Source organism: Budorcas taxicolor, chromosome 2 (assembly GCF_023091745.1).
Source record: "Budorcas taxicolor isolate Tak-1 chromosome 2, Takin1.1, whole genome shotgun sequence".
Taxonomy (NCBI): domain Eukaryota; kingdom Metazoa; phylum Chordata; class Mammalia; order Artiodactyla; family Bovidae; genus Budorcas; species Budorcas taxicolor.
In genome coordinates, this window is record NC_068911.1 from 135,814,330 (window position 1) to 135,827,511 (window position 13,182).

At 40.1% G+C, this 13,182-nt stretch overlaps 1 protein-coding gene across 1 annotated transcript in view; it reads left to right on the plus strand.

Annotated features, from left to right (window-relative positions):
• The first annotated feature begins 201 nt into the window (after positions 1-201).
• Positions 202-13,182, plus strand: part of NBEAL1 (neurobeachin like 1) — a 128,294-nt gene continuing 115,313 nt past the window's right edge. The window contains exons 1-2 of the mRNA XM_052659759.1: positions 202-311; positions 5,244-5,405. Coding sequence (XP_052515719.1) covers positions 202-311; positions 5,244-5,405 — 272 coding nt within the window. The remainder of the gene's footprint in view (positions 312-5,243; positions 5,406-13,182) is intronic.

Here is a 13,182-nt window from a genome sequence, read left to right on the forward strand (position 1 = left end):
CAGAATATTGTTAAGACTGTAGCTCTTTGTGTGAGTCACATGGGATCATTATACTTAATACACATTTTAAAACAGCTCCTATGTCTTCCTGAGTATCATTTAGAGATTTCATATTACTACTCTTTTAGATTATCAGTTTATATTTGCTCAATAGGAGTTAAAACGTTTTTTAAAAAGACTCCTGACATACTTAATATTATGATGATTTTCTTATTTCAGAAAGATCCAGATTACCTGAAGCTGTGGTTGGACAGTTTTGTTTCTAGCTATGAACAATTCTTAGATGTTGACTTTGAAAAGCTGCCTACCAGGTATGTAGAAACACTTAGTTTCCTACCCTTGGGTGAATTTGTTAATTCTTGTCATAAAAACCTCATTGATGACGTATTAAAAGGATGGCAATTATATGACACACATGCCCCTCCTGCATAACCCTGCTTTCCTAGCAGACATTTCTGATTGATCACAGTCATCTTTCTTGCTGCCTCTGCTTTGTTAAGGCACTGGCAACTGAGTGTCCTGCAGTTCGTTTCAGTTCTGATATTACCCAGAGTTAGTGCTATATGCCACGAGTTAAGAGTAAAGTTCTCTGTGAGACTGTCCTCACTTCAGTCATTATTAGCAAGTCTACGGAGAAGGCAATGGCACCCCACTCCAGTACTTTTGCCTTGAAAATCCCATGGATGGAGGAGCCTGGTGGGCTACAGTCCATGGCGCCGCACAGAGTCGGACATGACTGAGTGAGTTCACTTTCACTTTTCACTTTCATGCATTAGAGAAGGAAATGGCAACCCACTGCAGTGTTCTTGCCTGGAGAATCCCAGCCAGGGGGGAGCCTGACGGACATGACTGAAGCGACTTAGCAGCAGCAGCAGCAGCAGCAGCAGTAGCAGCAGGGAGACCTTGACACTTCTGACCAACAGGCTATACATTTGGAGGTTGTCATGACTGCCTCATGTTCAGTAGTTTGCTACAATGACTTAGAAATCTCACTGAAAGTCCTATATTTAGTCCTGTATTTAGTCCTATATTATTATGAAGGATACACATAGGAACAGGGCTAGGGTCTGGGAGGGCCTGGATGCAGGGCCTCTTGCTGTCTCTCTGTGGGGTGAGGGTGTGTTGCTCTCCCTGAACATCAGTGTGTTCAAAGAAGGAAGCTCTTTGAGCTTTGGTTTTCCAGTTTTTTTGGGTCTTATTACATCATTGACTGTTCGATCGACCTTAGTCTGTACTTCCTCTCCCCTCTCAGAAAGTTGGGGGGGTGAGTCATTCAGATATGACTAGCCTATTTTTGAAACTATCTAAGGGTCCACCGTGTGTCACTCCATTCATTTGCCTAAAATTTCTTTGTTATATGACAGGCATTGTAGTTGAAACTTATTTTTCCTGGCCTATAGTAGGGCCCTGGAAAACACCTTGGAGTAGGTCAAGTTTTGAGATTTTTAAAAATTGGATTTGAAAATCATAAAATAGGGGAAAAATTAAAATCTTGGAGAAATGTATAAGTGAAAGTACAAATATTTTCTCCCATTCCTCTGCCTGCCACCATTTCCATAGTCTCACAGTTCCCAGGCCCACTTCTTTGATAAACTTTGTATTGTATCTCAAGTCATCTTGTGGACCTAGTCCTTGTTAGGCAGGAGAGGTTAGGTTGGCTGTGGTTAAGGAACAAAAGGAACTCAATATGTAGAGATGTATTGAGAGGGGAGGGGAGAAATGGATGGTGGTTGATGATGAAAAAGAGTATCTGGAGAACTGGGACTTCCCTGGTGGTTCTAGCTTCCCAGGTGGCACAGTGGTAAAGAAGCTGCCTGCCAATGCAAGAGCTGCAGGAGATGGAGTTCCATACCCAGGTCGGAAGATCCCCTGGACGCCAGTATTCTTGTCTGGAAAATTCCATGGATAGAGGACCCTGGCGGGCTATAGCCCACGGGGTTGCAAAGAGTTAGACGTGAGTGAGCATGCTGGTGGTTCAGTGGTTAAGGCCCCATGCTTCCACTGAAGGTGGTGGGGGTGTGATCCTTAGTTTCCAGGGAACAAAGATCCTGCATGACCTGTTGTGCAATCCCACCATCTCCCCACCCCCCCCAAAAAAAGAGAATCTGAAAAACTAAAAATCTTCAGAAAGGAAAATGTTTGCAGATTGGGGGTAGAGGTAGGCACTGAGTATAGACCAGGTGAGTTGAATTTGGAGAATCAAATTGGAGCCAGATCATGAGATGCCATGAATGCACTCCCCATGGACTTTGGTTTTTTGTTATGGAAGATACAAGGCTCTAGGCAAGGGATTTTTTGTGTAAGAGTATCGTGATCAAGTTTTTTTTTTTTTTTTTTAAGTCATTTAGGTGGCATTATGGAGGTTGGATTGGGAAGGGTTGAGATTGAAGGCAAAAAGCCCCATTAAGAGATGATTGTAATACTTCAGAGAAAGAAGATCATTTGAGTTTTTGGACCAGAGCATTGAACTTAAGAAATGATGTGGTTATGTTCAAAAAGCACCAGTGCTTTATTGTTTATAAATGCAGTTTCAGAGTTCTTCCACATTAGATTATTTGTTAAAGTTTATAAAGGCTGAAAAATCAGTATTAAATCTTAACTCAGAATAAGATTATGTATTATTGATTTCTACTCATAAAAGAGTATTCTTTTAGTTTATATTGTGTGCGTGCATGCATTCTCAGTTACTCAGTTGTGTCCAACCCTTTAAGACCCCATGGACTGTAGCCTGCCAGGCTCCTCTGTCCATGGGATTTTCCAGGCAAGAATACTGGAGTGAATTGGTATTTCTTTCTCCATGAGATCATCCCAACCCAGGGATCGAACTTGGGTCTCCTTCATTGCAAGCAGATTCTTTACCATCTGAGCCATCAGGGAAATGAACCACCATTTATACTTAGAAGTGCTTTTATTATAAAAACTTACAGCTCACTTTAAATCATGAATGTAAGAGTTTTTATGGAGTCAGGATTTTGGCCTTTGAATGCTTGGTGTTTTGTAAGATGCACTTGTTATCATCCATCTGTTATAAATGTCTCCTGTCTTCGGAGGTTATTTCTAAAAACAGTGTAAACAGTTATATTGCCACTACATTTAAAGTAAGATGAAGAATGCCAATAGTGTTTTTACTTGCGACTTAGTTTGTTTATTTAAAATTATTTTTCATATCTTTGTCAATATGGATTTAGATTTTGCTAGTAGTAAATTTTCCATTTTTCAAGTGAATAGTATATGTCAGATGTATAAAACTAGTCGTCATCTTAAAGCAGCTCACAGACAATCCTCATTTAAAGTATACTGACTTTATAAAATTTCCATGTTAGAGAATTCATAATACAAAGCAAGGGTTGCTTTTACCAGATTACAAAGCCTTGAAATTTAAGCTGGACTTTTTCCTGTGTTAGAACAATTGGCAGCTGTTTACAGGAGACATTGAGTAGGCGAACAGAGGAGTGGAAAAGATTTCTGGAGTTTGGGAAATTTCAGCAAAAGGAGCTTAGAATTTTGGCAATGAAGTCTTAGAGGTGGGAACATACTTCTAAATTCTGAAATCTTTATCACATTAGACCAAAAATTCCAACTTGGACTATAAACCATGTTCTAACTAATTTTATGAGTGTCAGTTAAGAAAAAAGATTACTCTTTTAGAAGCTGGTATTTTTTTCTGCCTAGGAAAATAAAAACATATGTAAATAGAAAAAGGGACAACTAAGGACAAAAGGAACAAGTTTTAAATAACTAGAATGAAATATTGGGAAATCTGATGTCTTCTTTCTTGCTGACTTACATTTTTGGAAAAGTGAGGAGGAATAGTTTTGCCTAGTCTTAAAAACCAGTTTTATTTAAATATTTGTTATTTTGAAGTTGCTCTGTTTTTTCTAATCACCTTTTTTTAGCTCTTCAGAAAAAATTAAATATAAAAATGAGTGTTTCTTTTGCCATCTGTAAATAAGAGAGAATTAAAGAATCCAAAGTTGCAAGTGAAATGATGCCCAGACTAAAACGAAGCATATTTTATAACATAGTTGTAGAATTAGGCAACCTTGGTAGTCTGCTTTGTGGCTTGTATTTATTTTATAAAACACTTTATTAATTTATGTTATAGGGTGGTTCAGGAAGAGGCTAATATTTATCATGTGTGTTTATGTGACTGCTGCTGAGGTGCTTCAGATTTTTCTATCTACAATGAATACCTTTTACTCAGTGTAAAAATAGTACTAATACTTCATGTTAAGCACTTTCTGAAAAAGAGACCATTATAAAGTATAATTGTCATTCTTCACAGTGATTCTTTATGATTTGAGCATTTTCCTAACAGAGATAGGAAAATTAGTATAGTGACTTATGAAAAGATTCTTAGGTTTTAGAAATGTGTATTTAAAATGTATTACATTTTTAGAGTTCTTCACCTATTTTAAAGTGGAAAATGCACATTGACTACTTGGTTTCAGAGCCCAGTGAAATAGGGCAGATATCTGATATTACAGTTTCATAGAGATATTACAGTTTCAGAGATGAGATTAAATGGATATGTTACAGAGGTGAAATTTAGCATTCTGGTTTCTGAGACTGAATCTAGGGGATTTTAATGTGAGAGCCACGTTGCAAGGAGTCACTTATATCTGGTGTTGGTTTTTGCCCTGTAGAACCAAATAGTTTTACACAGAAACCACTTGTCACAAAATATTGATATATCACTTTAAAAGAGTCTTGTGTTGATGTTTGTGCTTGGAGTTCTACATTCATCTCTTTCTCCTTTCCTTTTGCTAGTTACCTTCTCTCCCTCTTCTGATCAGATGGCTTAGGGAGCCTATAGGTAGGTGAATATTGTTTATTTAGTGAAGCAGTTAACAGATATTAAACTAGTTATGGGTACTTCTTTTATATTTGCTAGTTACTGTTTCTTTTTGAATTGGTATAGATACATTTTATTTCTAAGTAATAGAAGGTGAACTAATATATTTTAATTATATTCTTTAAAAGTAGCACAGTTGAAAATACTATATAGCATCTTTTTTTCTCTTTTCAGTAAGCCTCCTCTGAAGTGTTACTAATCACTCTGCTCTAATAATCTTTTAAAATATCACTAATCATTTGATGGTACCTTGCAGAGAGGGCCACAGAATTTGTGACCTAGAGGAGCTTCTTTAGGACTTGAACTGAAAATGTAGTTCCTTTAAAGTGCCAGAGATTTTCATCCTGTATTTAAACACTCTTCTTATTTTGTTCGCTTTCTGTTGTAGGGTGGATGATGTGCCTCCTGGAATATCTCTGCTTCCTGATAATATTCTGCAGGTTCTGAGGATCCAGCTTCTACAGTGTGTTCAAAAAATGGCTGATGGGTTAGAGGAAGAACAGCAAGCCTTGTCAATTTTGCTTGTCAAGTTCTTCATTATTCTTTGCAGGTATCTGGTGCAAATAAACTAGTTATCTGTTTTAAATAATAGCAAACTAATAATGTATTTATTGGTTATTAATGATGTTTGTTGTCCATGTGGTTAATGATGTTTGTTGTCCATGTGGTTAATAGCAAACTAATAATGGCATTTATTGGTTATTAATGATGTTTGTTGTTTATGTGGAGCTCTTAAGGATGAGTGCAGCTTTTGAAGTAGGCTTGTAGTTTGTTATTATATTGGAAAGCCTTTTAGTATACCTACGTAGAGATATTCAGCCAAGGTAAAAGAATAAGTGCTTTAGAGTTAAGACAATGACAAGAGCTGTTACTTAAGAATTTATTGCACTTGTATTTTCTCTATGGTCCTCACCTGTAAACATGTACATACACATTTTTATACTGTGCGTTGCCATTTGCAAAATGTATTTTTCTAGTCTTTCATTTTATAATTTAACCAAAGAAAGTATAATTATTCCATAGCTTATATTTCCAGATTTATAGATGATTGGGTCTATGGTACTTAAATTTGGTGTGTATAAATAACAATTGGGAAGCTTGCTAGAAATGCAGAGTTTGAGCCTTCTGTATGGAAATTTGGATCTAAAAGAGCTCATGCATTCTGATTTTCACCTATTCCACATTAATCTGCATATAAAAATTTGAGAGCCATTGGGTTAGGAACATCATATGCTTCTTAAAATCTGTCTTCTTGTTCTTAGAGGAAAAACTTTTAGTCTTTTACCATTAGTTTGATATTTGCTGTGAAATTATATATAGATTTTATTAAGTCGAGACAGTTTCCTTCTATTCTTAATTTGCTGAGTGTTCTTCTCAGGAAAGATTGTTGAATTTTCTCAAATGCTTTTCGTGCAGTTAAAATGCTTTTTAACTGAGATGATCATGTGGATTTTTTCCCTTTATTCTGCTGCTAAGCATATTGCATGGGTCAGGTTTCATATGTTGAACCAGCCTTTCATTTCAGGAATGAATTCCACTTGGTCATGGTATGTAGTCCTTTTAATATGCTGTTGAATTCTCCTTACTGGCATTTTGTTGAAGATCTCTGCATTAATGTTTATAAGGATTTTGGTCTGTAGTTTTCTTGGAATCTCTTGTCTGATTTGGTATCAGGGTAATACTGGCATCATATAATGATTTATAAAGTGTTTCTTCTTCACTTTTTGGAAAGACGTGAGAAGGATTGGCATCAGTTCTTCTTTAAATGTTTTGTAGAATTTGCCAGTGAAAACATCAGGTCTAGGGCTGCTTTGTTGAGAGAGTTTTGACTGTTGATTCAATATCCTTATTAGTTGAAGATCTGTTCAGGTTATTTATTTCATCATGGTTTAGTCTTGGGAGGTTTTGTGTTTCTAGGAATTTCTCCATTTCACCTATGTTATTAAATCTGTGTACAGTTCTTCATAATACTGTAATAATTCTTTTTATTTCTTTATAATCAGTACTATGTATCTTTTTATTTCTTTATAATCAGTCATGTCTGACTCTTTGTGACCCCATGGACTGTAGCCCACCAGACTCCTCCATCCATGGAATTTTCTAGGCAAGAGTACTAGAGTGGGTTACCATTTCCTCTCCAGGGGATCTTCCTGAACCAGGGATCGAACCCGGGTCTCCCGCATTGCAGGCAAACACTTTACCATCTGAGCCACCAGGGAATCCCAATTGGAGAAGGGAATGGCAAACCACTTGAGTATTCCTGCCTTGAGAACCCCATGAACAGTATGAAAAGGCAAAAAGATAGGACACTGAAAGATCAACTCCCCAGGTCATTAGGTGCCCAATATGCTACAGGAGATCAGTGGAGAAATAACTCCAGAAAGAATGAAGAGATGGAGCCAAAGCAAAAACAACACCCAGTTGTGGATGTGACTTGTGATGGAAGCAAGGTCCAATGCTGTAAAGAGCAATATTACATAGGAACCTGGAATGTTAAGTCCATGAATCAAGGCAAATTGGAAGTGATCAAACAGGAGATGGCAAGAGTGAATGTCGACATTCCAGGAATCAGCAAACTAAAATGGACCGGAATGGGTGAATTTAACTCAGATGACCATTATATCTGCTACTGTGGGCAAGAATCTCTTAGAAGAAATGGAGGAGCCCTCATAGTCAACAAAAGAGTCCGAAATGCAGTACTTGGATGCAATCTCAAAAACGACAGAATGATCTCTGTTTGTTTCCAAGACAAACCATTCAATATCACGGAAATCCAAGAAAAGCAAGAGAATTCCAGAAAAACATCTATTTCTGCTTTATTGACTATGCCAAAGCCTTTGATTGTGTGGATCACAATAAACTGTGGAAAATTCTGAGAGAGATGGGAATACCAGACCACCTGACCTGCCTCTTGGGAAATCTGAATGCAGGTCAGGAAGCAACAGTTAGAACTGGACATGGAACAACACATGGTTCCAAATAGGAAAAGGAGTGCGTCAAGGCTGTGTATTGTCACTGTGCTTATTTAACTTATATGCAGAGTACATCATGAGAAACCCTGGACTGGAAGAAGCACAAGCTGGAATCAAGGTTGCCAGGAGAAATATCAATAACCTCAGATATGCAGATGACACCACCGTTATGGCAGAAAGTGAAGAGGAACTAAAAAGCCTCTTGATGAAAGTGAAAGAGGAGAGTGAAAAAGTTGGCTTAAAGCTCAAGATTCAGAAAACGAAGATCATGGCATCTGGCCCCATCACTTCATGGCAAATAGATGGGGAAACAGTGGAAACAGTGTCAGACTTTAGTTTTTTCGGCTCCAAAATCACTGCAGATGGAAGCAAAGTTACGACCAACCTAGACAGCATATTCAAAAGCAGAGACATTACTTTGTCAACAAAGGTCTGTCTAGTCAAGGCTACGGTTTTTCCAGTAGTCATGTATGGATGTGAGAGTTGGAGTATAAAAAAAACTGAGCACCAAAGAATTGATGCTTTTGAACTGTGGTGTTGGAGAAGACTCTTGAGAGTCCCTTGGACTGCAAGGAGATCCAACCAGTCCATTCTGAAGGAGATCAGCCCTGGGATTTCTTTGGAAGGAATGATGCTATAGCTGAAACTCCAGTACTTTGGCCACCTCATGTGAAGAGTTGACTCATTGGAAAAGACTCTGATGGCTGGAAGGGATTGGGGGCAGGAGGAGAAGGGGACGACAGAGGATGAGATGGCTGGATGGCATCACTGACTTGATGGATGTGAGTTTGAATGAACTCTGGGATGGACAGGGAGGCCTGGCGTGCTGCGAATCATGGGGTCGCAAAGAGTCGGACACGACTGAGCGACTGAACTCAACTGTAGTGTCCTTAATTTTCACCTTGCAGGACACTGTTGAGCATTTTTTGCATGGTTCACCTAGTTGGCACAGACTCCATTACCTTTTGTTTTCTAGAAATGTGTTTGTTTCTCCCTCACTTTTGAAGCAGTTTGCCAGATATTGGATTGTTGGTTGATAATTTTTTCTTTTAGCATTTTGAATATATTCTCTCACTGTCTTCTGGCCTAAGTTTGTTATTAGAAATCTGCTGATAATTGTATTGAGGATATCTTATATGTGATGAATTATTTCTCTCTTCATGCTTTAAAGATCCTCTCTATGTCCTTTGAGAGTTTGGTAACTTTGTGTGTCTCAGTGTGGGTATCTGTGAGTTCACCTTATTTGGAGTTTATTAAGCTTCTCGGCTGTTTATTTTCATGTCTTTCTTTTCACCCATTATTTGTTCAGGTATTCTCTGTTCTGCTTTTTCTTTCTCTTCTTTTTCCGGAACGCAAATATTATTATTTCTATTATTTAGACTTGTTAATTTCCATTGTGCTGTCTTCAGGTTCCCTGATTCTTTCTTCTCCCTCTTCAAGTCTGCTCTTGGGGGGGCAGCGGCAGCGCGCACTGGCGTAGACATGCTCCAGCCATGGTGGTGGTTGCACCCGCACAGAGCCCGGCCGCCGGGGCCCCTAAAGTACTGCTTCTGTCTGGCCAGCCCGCTGCTGCGGCCGGAGCCCCAGCTGGCCGGGCTCTGCTGGTCATGGTGCCAGGCCAGCAAGGGGCCAGCCCGGAGAGGGTGAGGGGTCTCTGCCCCAGGCGTGCAGGTGACAGCGCCTCAGGCACCTGAGCCCGGAAGAGAAGGTGCTGCGGAGGAAACTGAAAAACAGAAGCAGCTCAGACTGCCAGAGACCGAGAGAAAGCTTGAATGAGTGAGCTGGAGCAACAAGCGGTAGATTTGGAAGAAGAGAACCAAAAACTGTTGTTAGAAAATCAGCTTTTACAAGAGAAAACTCATGGCCTTGTAGTTGAGAATCAGGAGTTAAAAGTGGTTGGGGACGGATGCCCTAGTGGCTGAAGAGGAAGCAGAGACCAAGGGGGGCGGAGCGGGGCTGGTGGCCGGGTCTGCCGAGTCCACAGCACTCAGACTACGTGCACCTCTGCAGCAGGTGCAGGCCCAGTTGTCACCCCTCCAGAACTTCTCCCCATGGACTCCGATGGTGCTGACTCTTCAGACTCTGAGTCTGATATCCTGTTGGGCATTCTGTTCAACTTGGACCCAGTCATATTCCTCAGATGTCCTTCCCCAGAGTCTGCCAGCCTGGAGCAGCTCCCAGAAGTGGACCCAGAAGGACCCCATTCCTTACCGGCCTCCCCTTCTCCATGCCTGGGGACGTCATCAGCCAAGCTGGAAGCCATTAATGACCTGATTCGTTTTAACCATGTATATACAAAGCCCCTAGTCTTAGAGATGCCCTCTGAGACAGAGAGCAAAGCCAAGATGATAATGAAAATTGAGGAAGCACCTTTCAGCCTCTCAGAGAAAGATCACCCTGAATTCACTGTCTCAGTGAAGGAAGAACTTGCAGAAGATGACTTCATTCCAGAGCTGGGTATCTCAGATCTGCTTTCAACCAGCAACTGCCTGAAGCCATCTTCCTGCCTACTGGATGCTTACAGTGACTGTAGCTATGAGGGCTCCCCTTCTCCCTTGAGCGACATGTCCTCCCTGCTTGATGCAGACCATTCTTGGGAGGACCCTTTTGCCAGTGAACTTTGCCCAGCTAATTAGTGTCTAAGGAGTGATCCAGTATTGATGCTCTTTTCTTGACTGTAACTCTGCCTGGAGGACAGCACAAAGGCCTGTGCTTCATCCAAAAAGCCAAAGTAGAGGGGGCGTGGTCCTGGAGAATTCCTCTAAAGTATTTGTTCAAGCCTCCAAGGTCACCCCAAGTATTGTCCTTTGACCTTTAGTGGTCCAGGGTACATAGATACATTACTGTGATCCAGAATTACAGCTTCTGAGGGTGTACCTTTATCTTAAGGGCGGTGGTTCGCCCTGAAGTACTTACACAAGGGTCATGGGATAAGTGTTCAGACATGGAGTTAAGGAATGGTCCTTTATCAGTTTCTCTTTTCCCTTCTCAGCATCCCAGGCTTGCCTCTGATTTTAGGTCCTTTAGTTTGGTTCTGCAAGCAGAACACCTACCTGAAGGGGCTCCTTTTCCCTCATGTACAGTTCTAGTAAAGATCAAGAATCTTTTGTAAAATTACAGAAAACTACTATGTAAATGCTTGATGAAATCTTTCCATGCTAGTGTAACTTTTGGAAGGTGCTTTCTCCATTTATTTAAAACTACCTGTGCAATTAAAAAGTACAATGCAGTGTCAAAAAAAAAAAAAAATCTGCTCTTGGATTCCTCTAGTGAATTTTTCATTGTAATGATTGTACTTTTCAGCACCAGAATTTCTTTTGGCTTCTTTTTAGTCTTTTAAATCTCTTTATCAATATTTCCATTTTGTTTACACATTAATTTCTTAACTTTCTCCATGCCTACCTTGAATATTTCGAGTGTCTTGAAGACAGTTAATTTGAAGTTTTTGTCCAATAAGTCTTTTTCAGGGAGTTTCTGTTGATTTCTTTTTTTCTTTTGACTGGGCCATAGTTCCCTAGTTCTTTGTATATCTTCTGATTTTTCTTTTTAATTGAATGCAGGACATTGAATCTAATAACGTAATGTTGAAAATCAGATTTACCTCCTTTCCAGTTGTTTACTGCTTTTTGTTGTTACTTTTGTTTATTGCTTTTATAATATTTTTTATTCAGTTGAGTTTAGTTCAGTCGCTCAGTCGTGTCTGACTCTTTGTGACACCATAAATCACAGCATGCCAGGCCTCCCTGTCCATCACCAACTCCTGGAGTTCATTCAGACTCATGTCCATTGAGTCAGTGATGCCATCCAGCCATCTCATCCTCAGTAGTCCCCTTCTCCTCCTGCCCTCAATCCCTCCCAGCATCAGAGTCTTTTCCAATGAGTCAACTCTTTGTATGAGGTGGCCAAAGTACTGGAGTTTCAGCTTTAGTATCATTCCTTCCAAAGTAATCCCAGGGCTGATCTCCTTTAGAATGGACTGGTTGGACCTCCTTGCAGTCCAAGGGACTCTCAGGAGTCTTCTCCAACCCCACAGTTCAAAAGCATCAATTCTTCGGTGCTCAGCTTTCTTCACAGTCCAATTCTCACATCCATACATGACCACTGGTAAAACCATAGCCTTGACTACACGGACCTTAGTTGGCAAAGTAATGTCTCTGCTTTTGAATATGCTATCTAGGTTGGTCATAACTTTCCTTCCAAGGAGTCAGCGTCTTTTAATTTCATGGCTGCAGTCACCATCTGCAGTGATTCTGGAGCCCCAAGAAATAAAGTCTGACCACTGTTTCCACTGTTTCCCCATCTATTTGCCATGAAGTGATGGGACCGGATGCCATGATCTTCGTTTTCTGAATGTTGAGCTTTAAGCCAACTTTTTTACTCTCCTCTTTCACTTTTTTCAAGAGGCTCTTTAGTTCCTCTTCACTTTCTTCCATAAGAGTGGTGTCATCTGCATATCTAAGGTTATTGATATTTCTCCCAGCAATCTTGATTCCAGCTTGTGCTTCTTCCAGCCCAGCGTTTCTCATGATGTACTCTGCATAGAAGTTAAATAAGCAGGATGACAATATACAGCCTTGACGTCCTCCTTTTCCTATTTGGAACCAATCTGTTGTTCCGTGTCTAGTTCTAACTGTTGCTTCCTGACCTACATATAGATTTCTCAAGAGGCAGGTCAGATGGTCTGGTATTCCCATCTCTTTCAGAATTTTCCACAGTTTATTGTGATCCACACAGTCAAAGGCTTTGGCATAGTCAATAAAGCAGAAATAGATGTTTCATTACAGATTGTCTTTGTGCTGAGAATCAACCTGAGTTGTAAACCTGAGGTCTGCTCAGATCTATTATGATTTTCCCTCAGCATATGTGATCACTCTCTAATTTTCCCCATTTATGCCGTCATTTTTGAATATCCTAGTCTTTAATATCTTTCTCCCAAAAGGGGAGAAAAAAATTAGAAGATGATGGTGGAAAGGGAAATGACTCATTAAGTCCCATGGAAATTACATTGCCCATAGAGGGAAGAGTAATAACTGTGGGGATAGGTGCAATAGCAGTGGCTGCCTGTCTGTTTCTGTGCACCTTTATAATGCAGTGTGCCGGGGTCCAGCCCTGGTGGATCCAGGGAATTCGAAGCGGGGACGACGTTGGCGAGGAAAAAAAACTTATTTATTTAATTAGAAATATAAGATTAAATTAGGAAGAAATAGTGTAGTAGGAAAATTAAGTGGAGAAAAGAGGCTGAATAACTTGGTTTACATGGAAGGCCAATGAAGTTCCAGACAAGGAGCTTGCACCATCTACATTAGGCCACTGGCGTCCTCTTGAATATCGGAGGGTGCCCCACCTTCGGCTCCC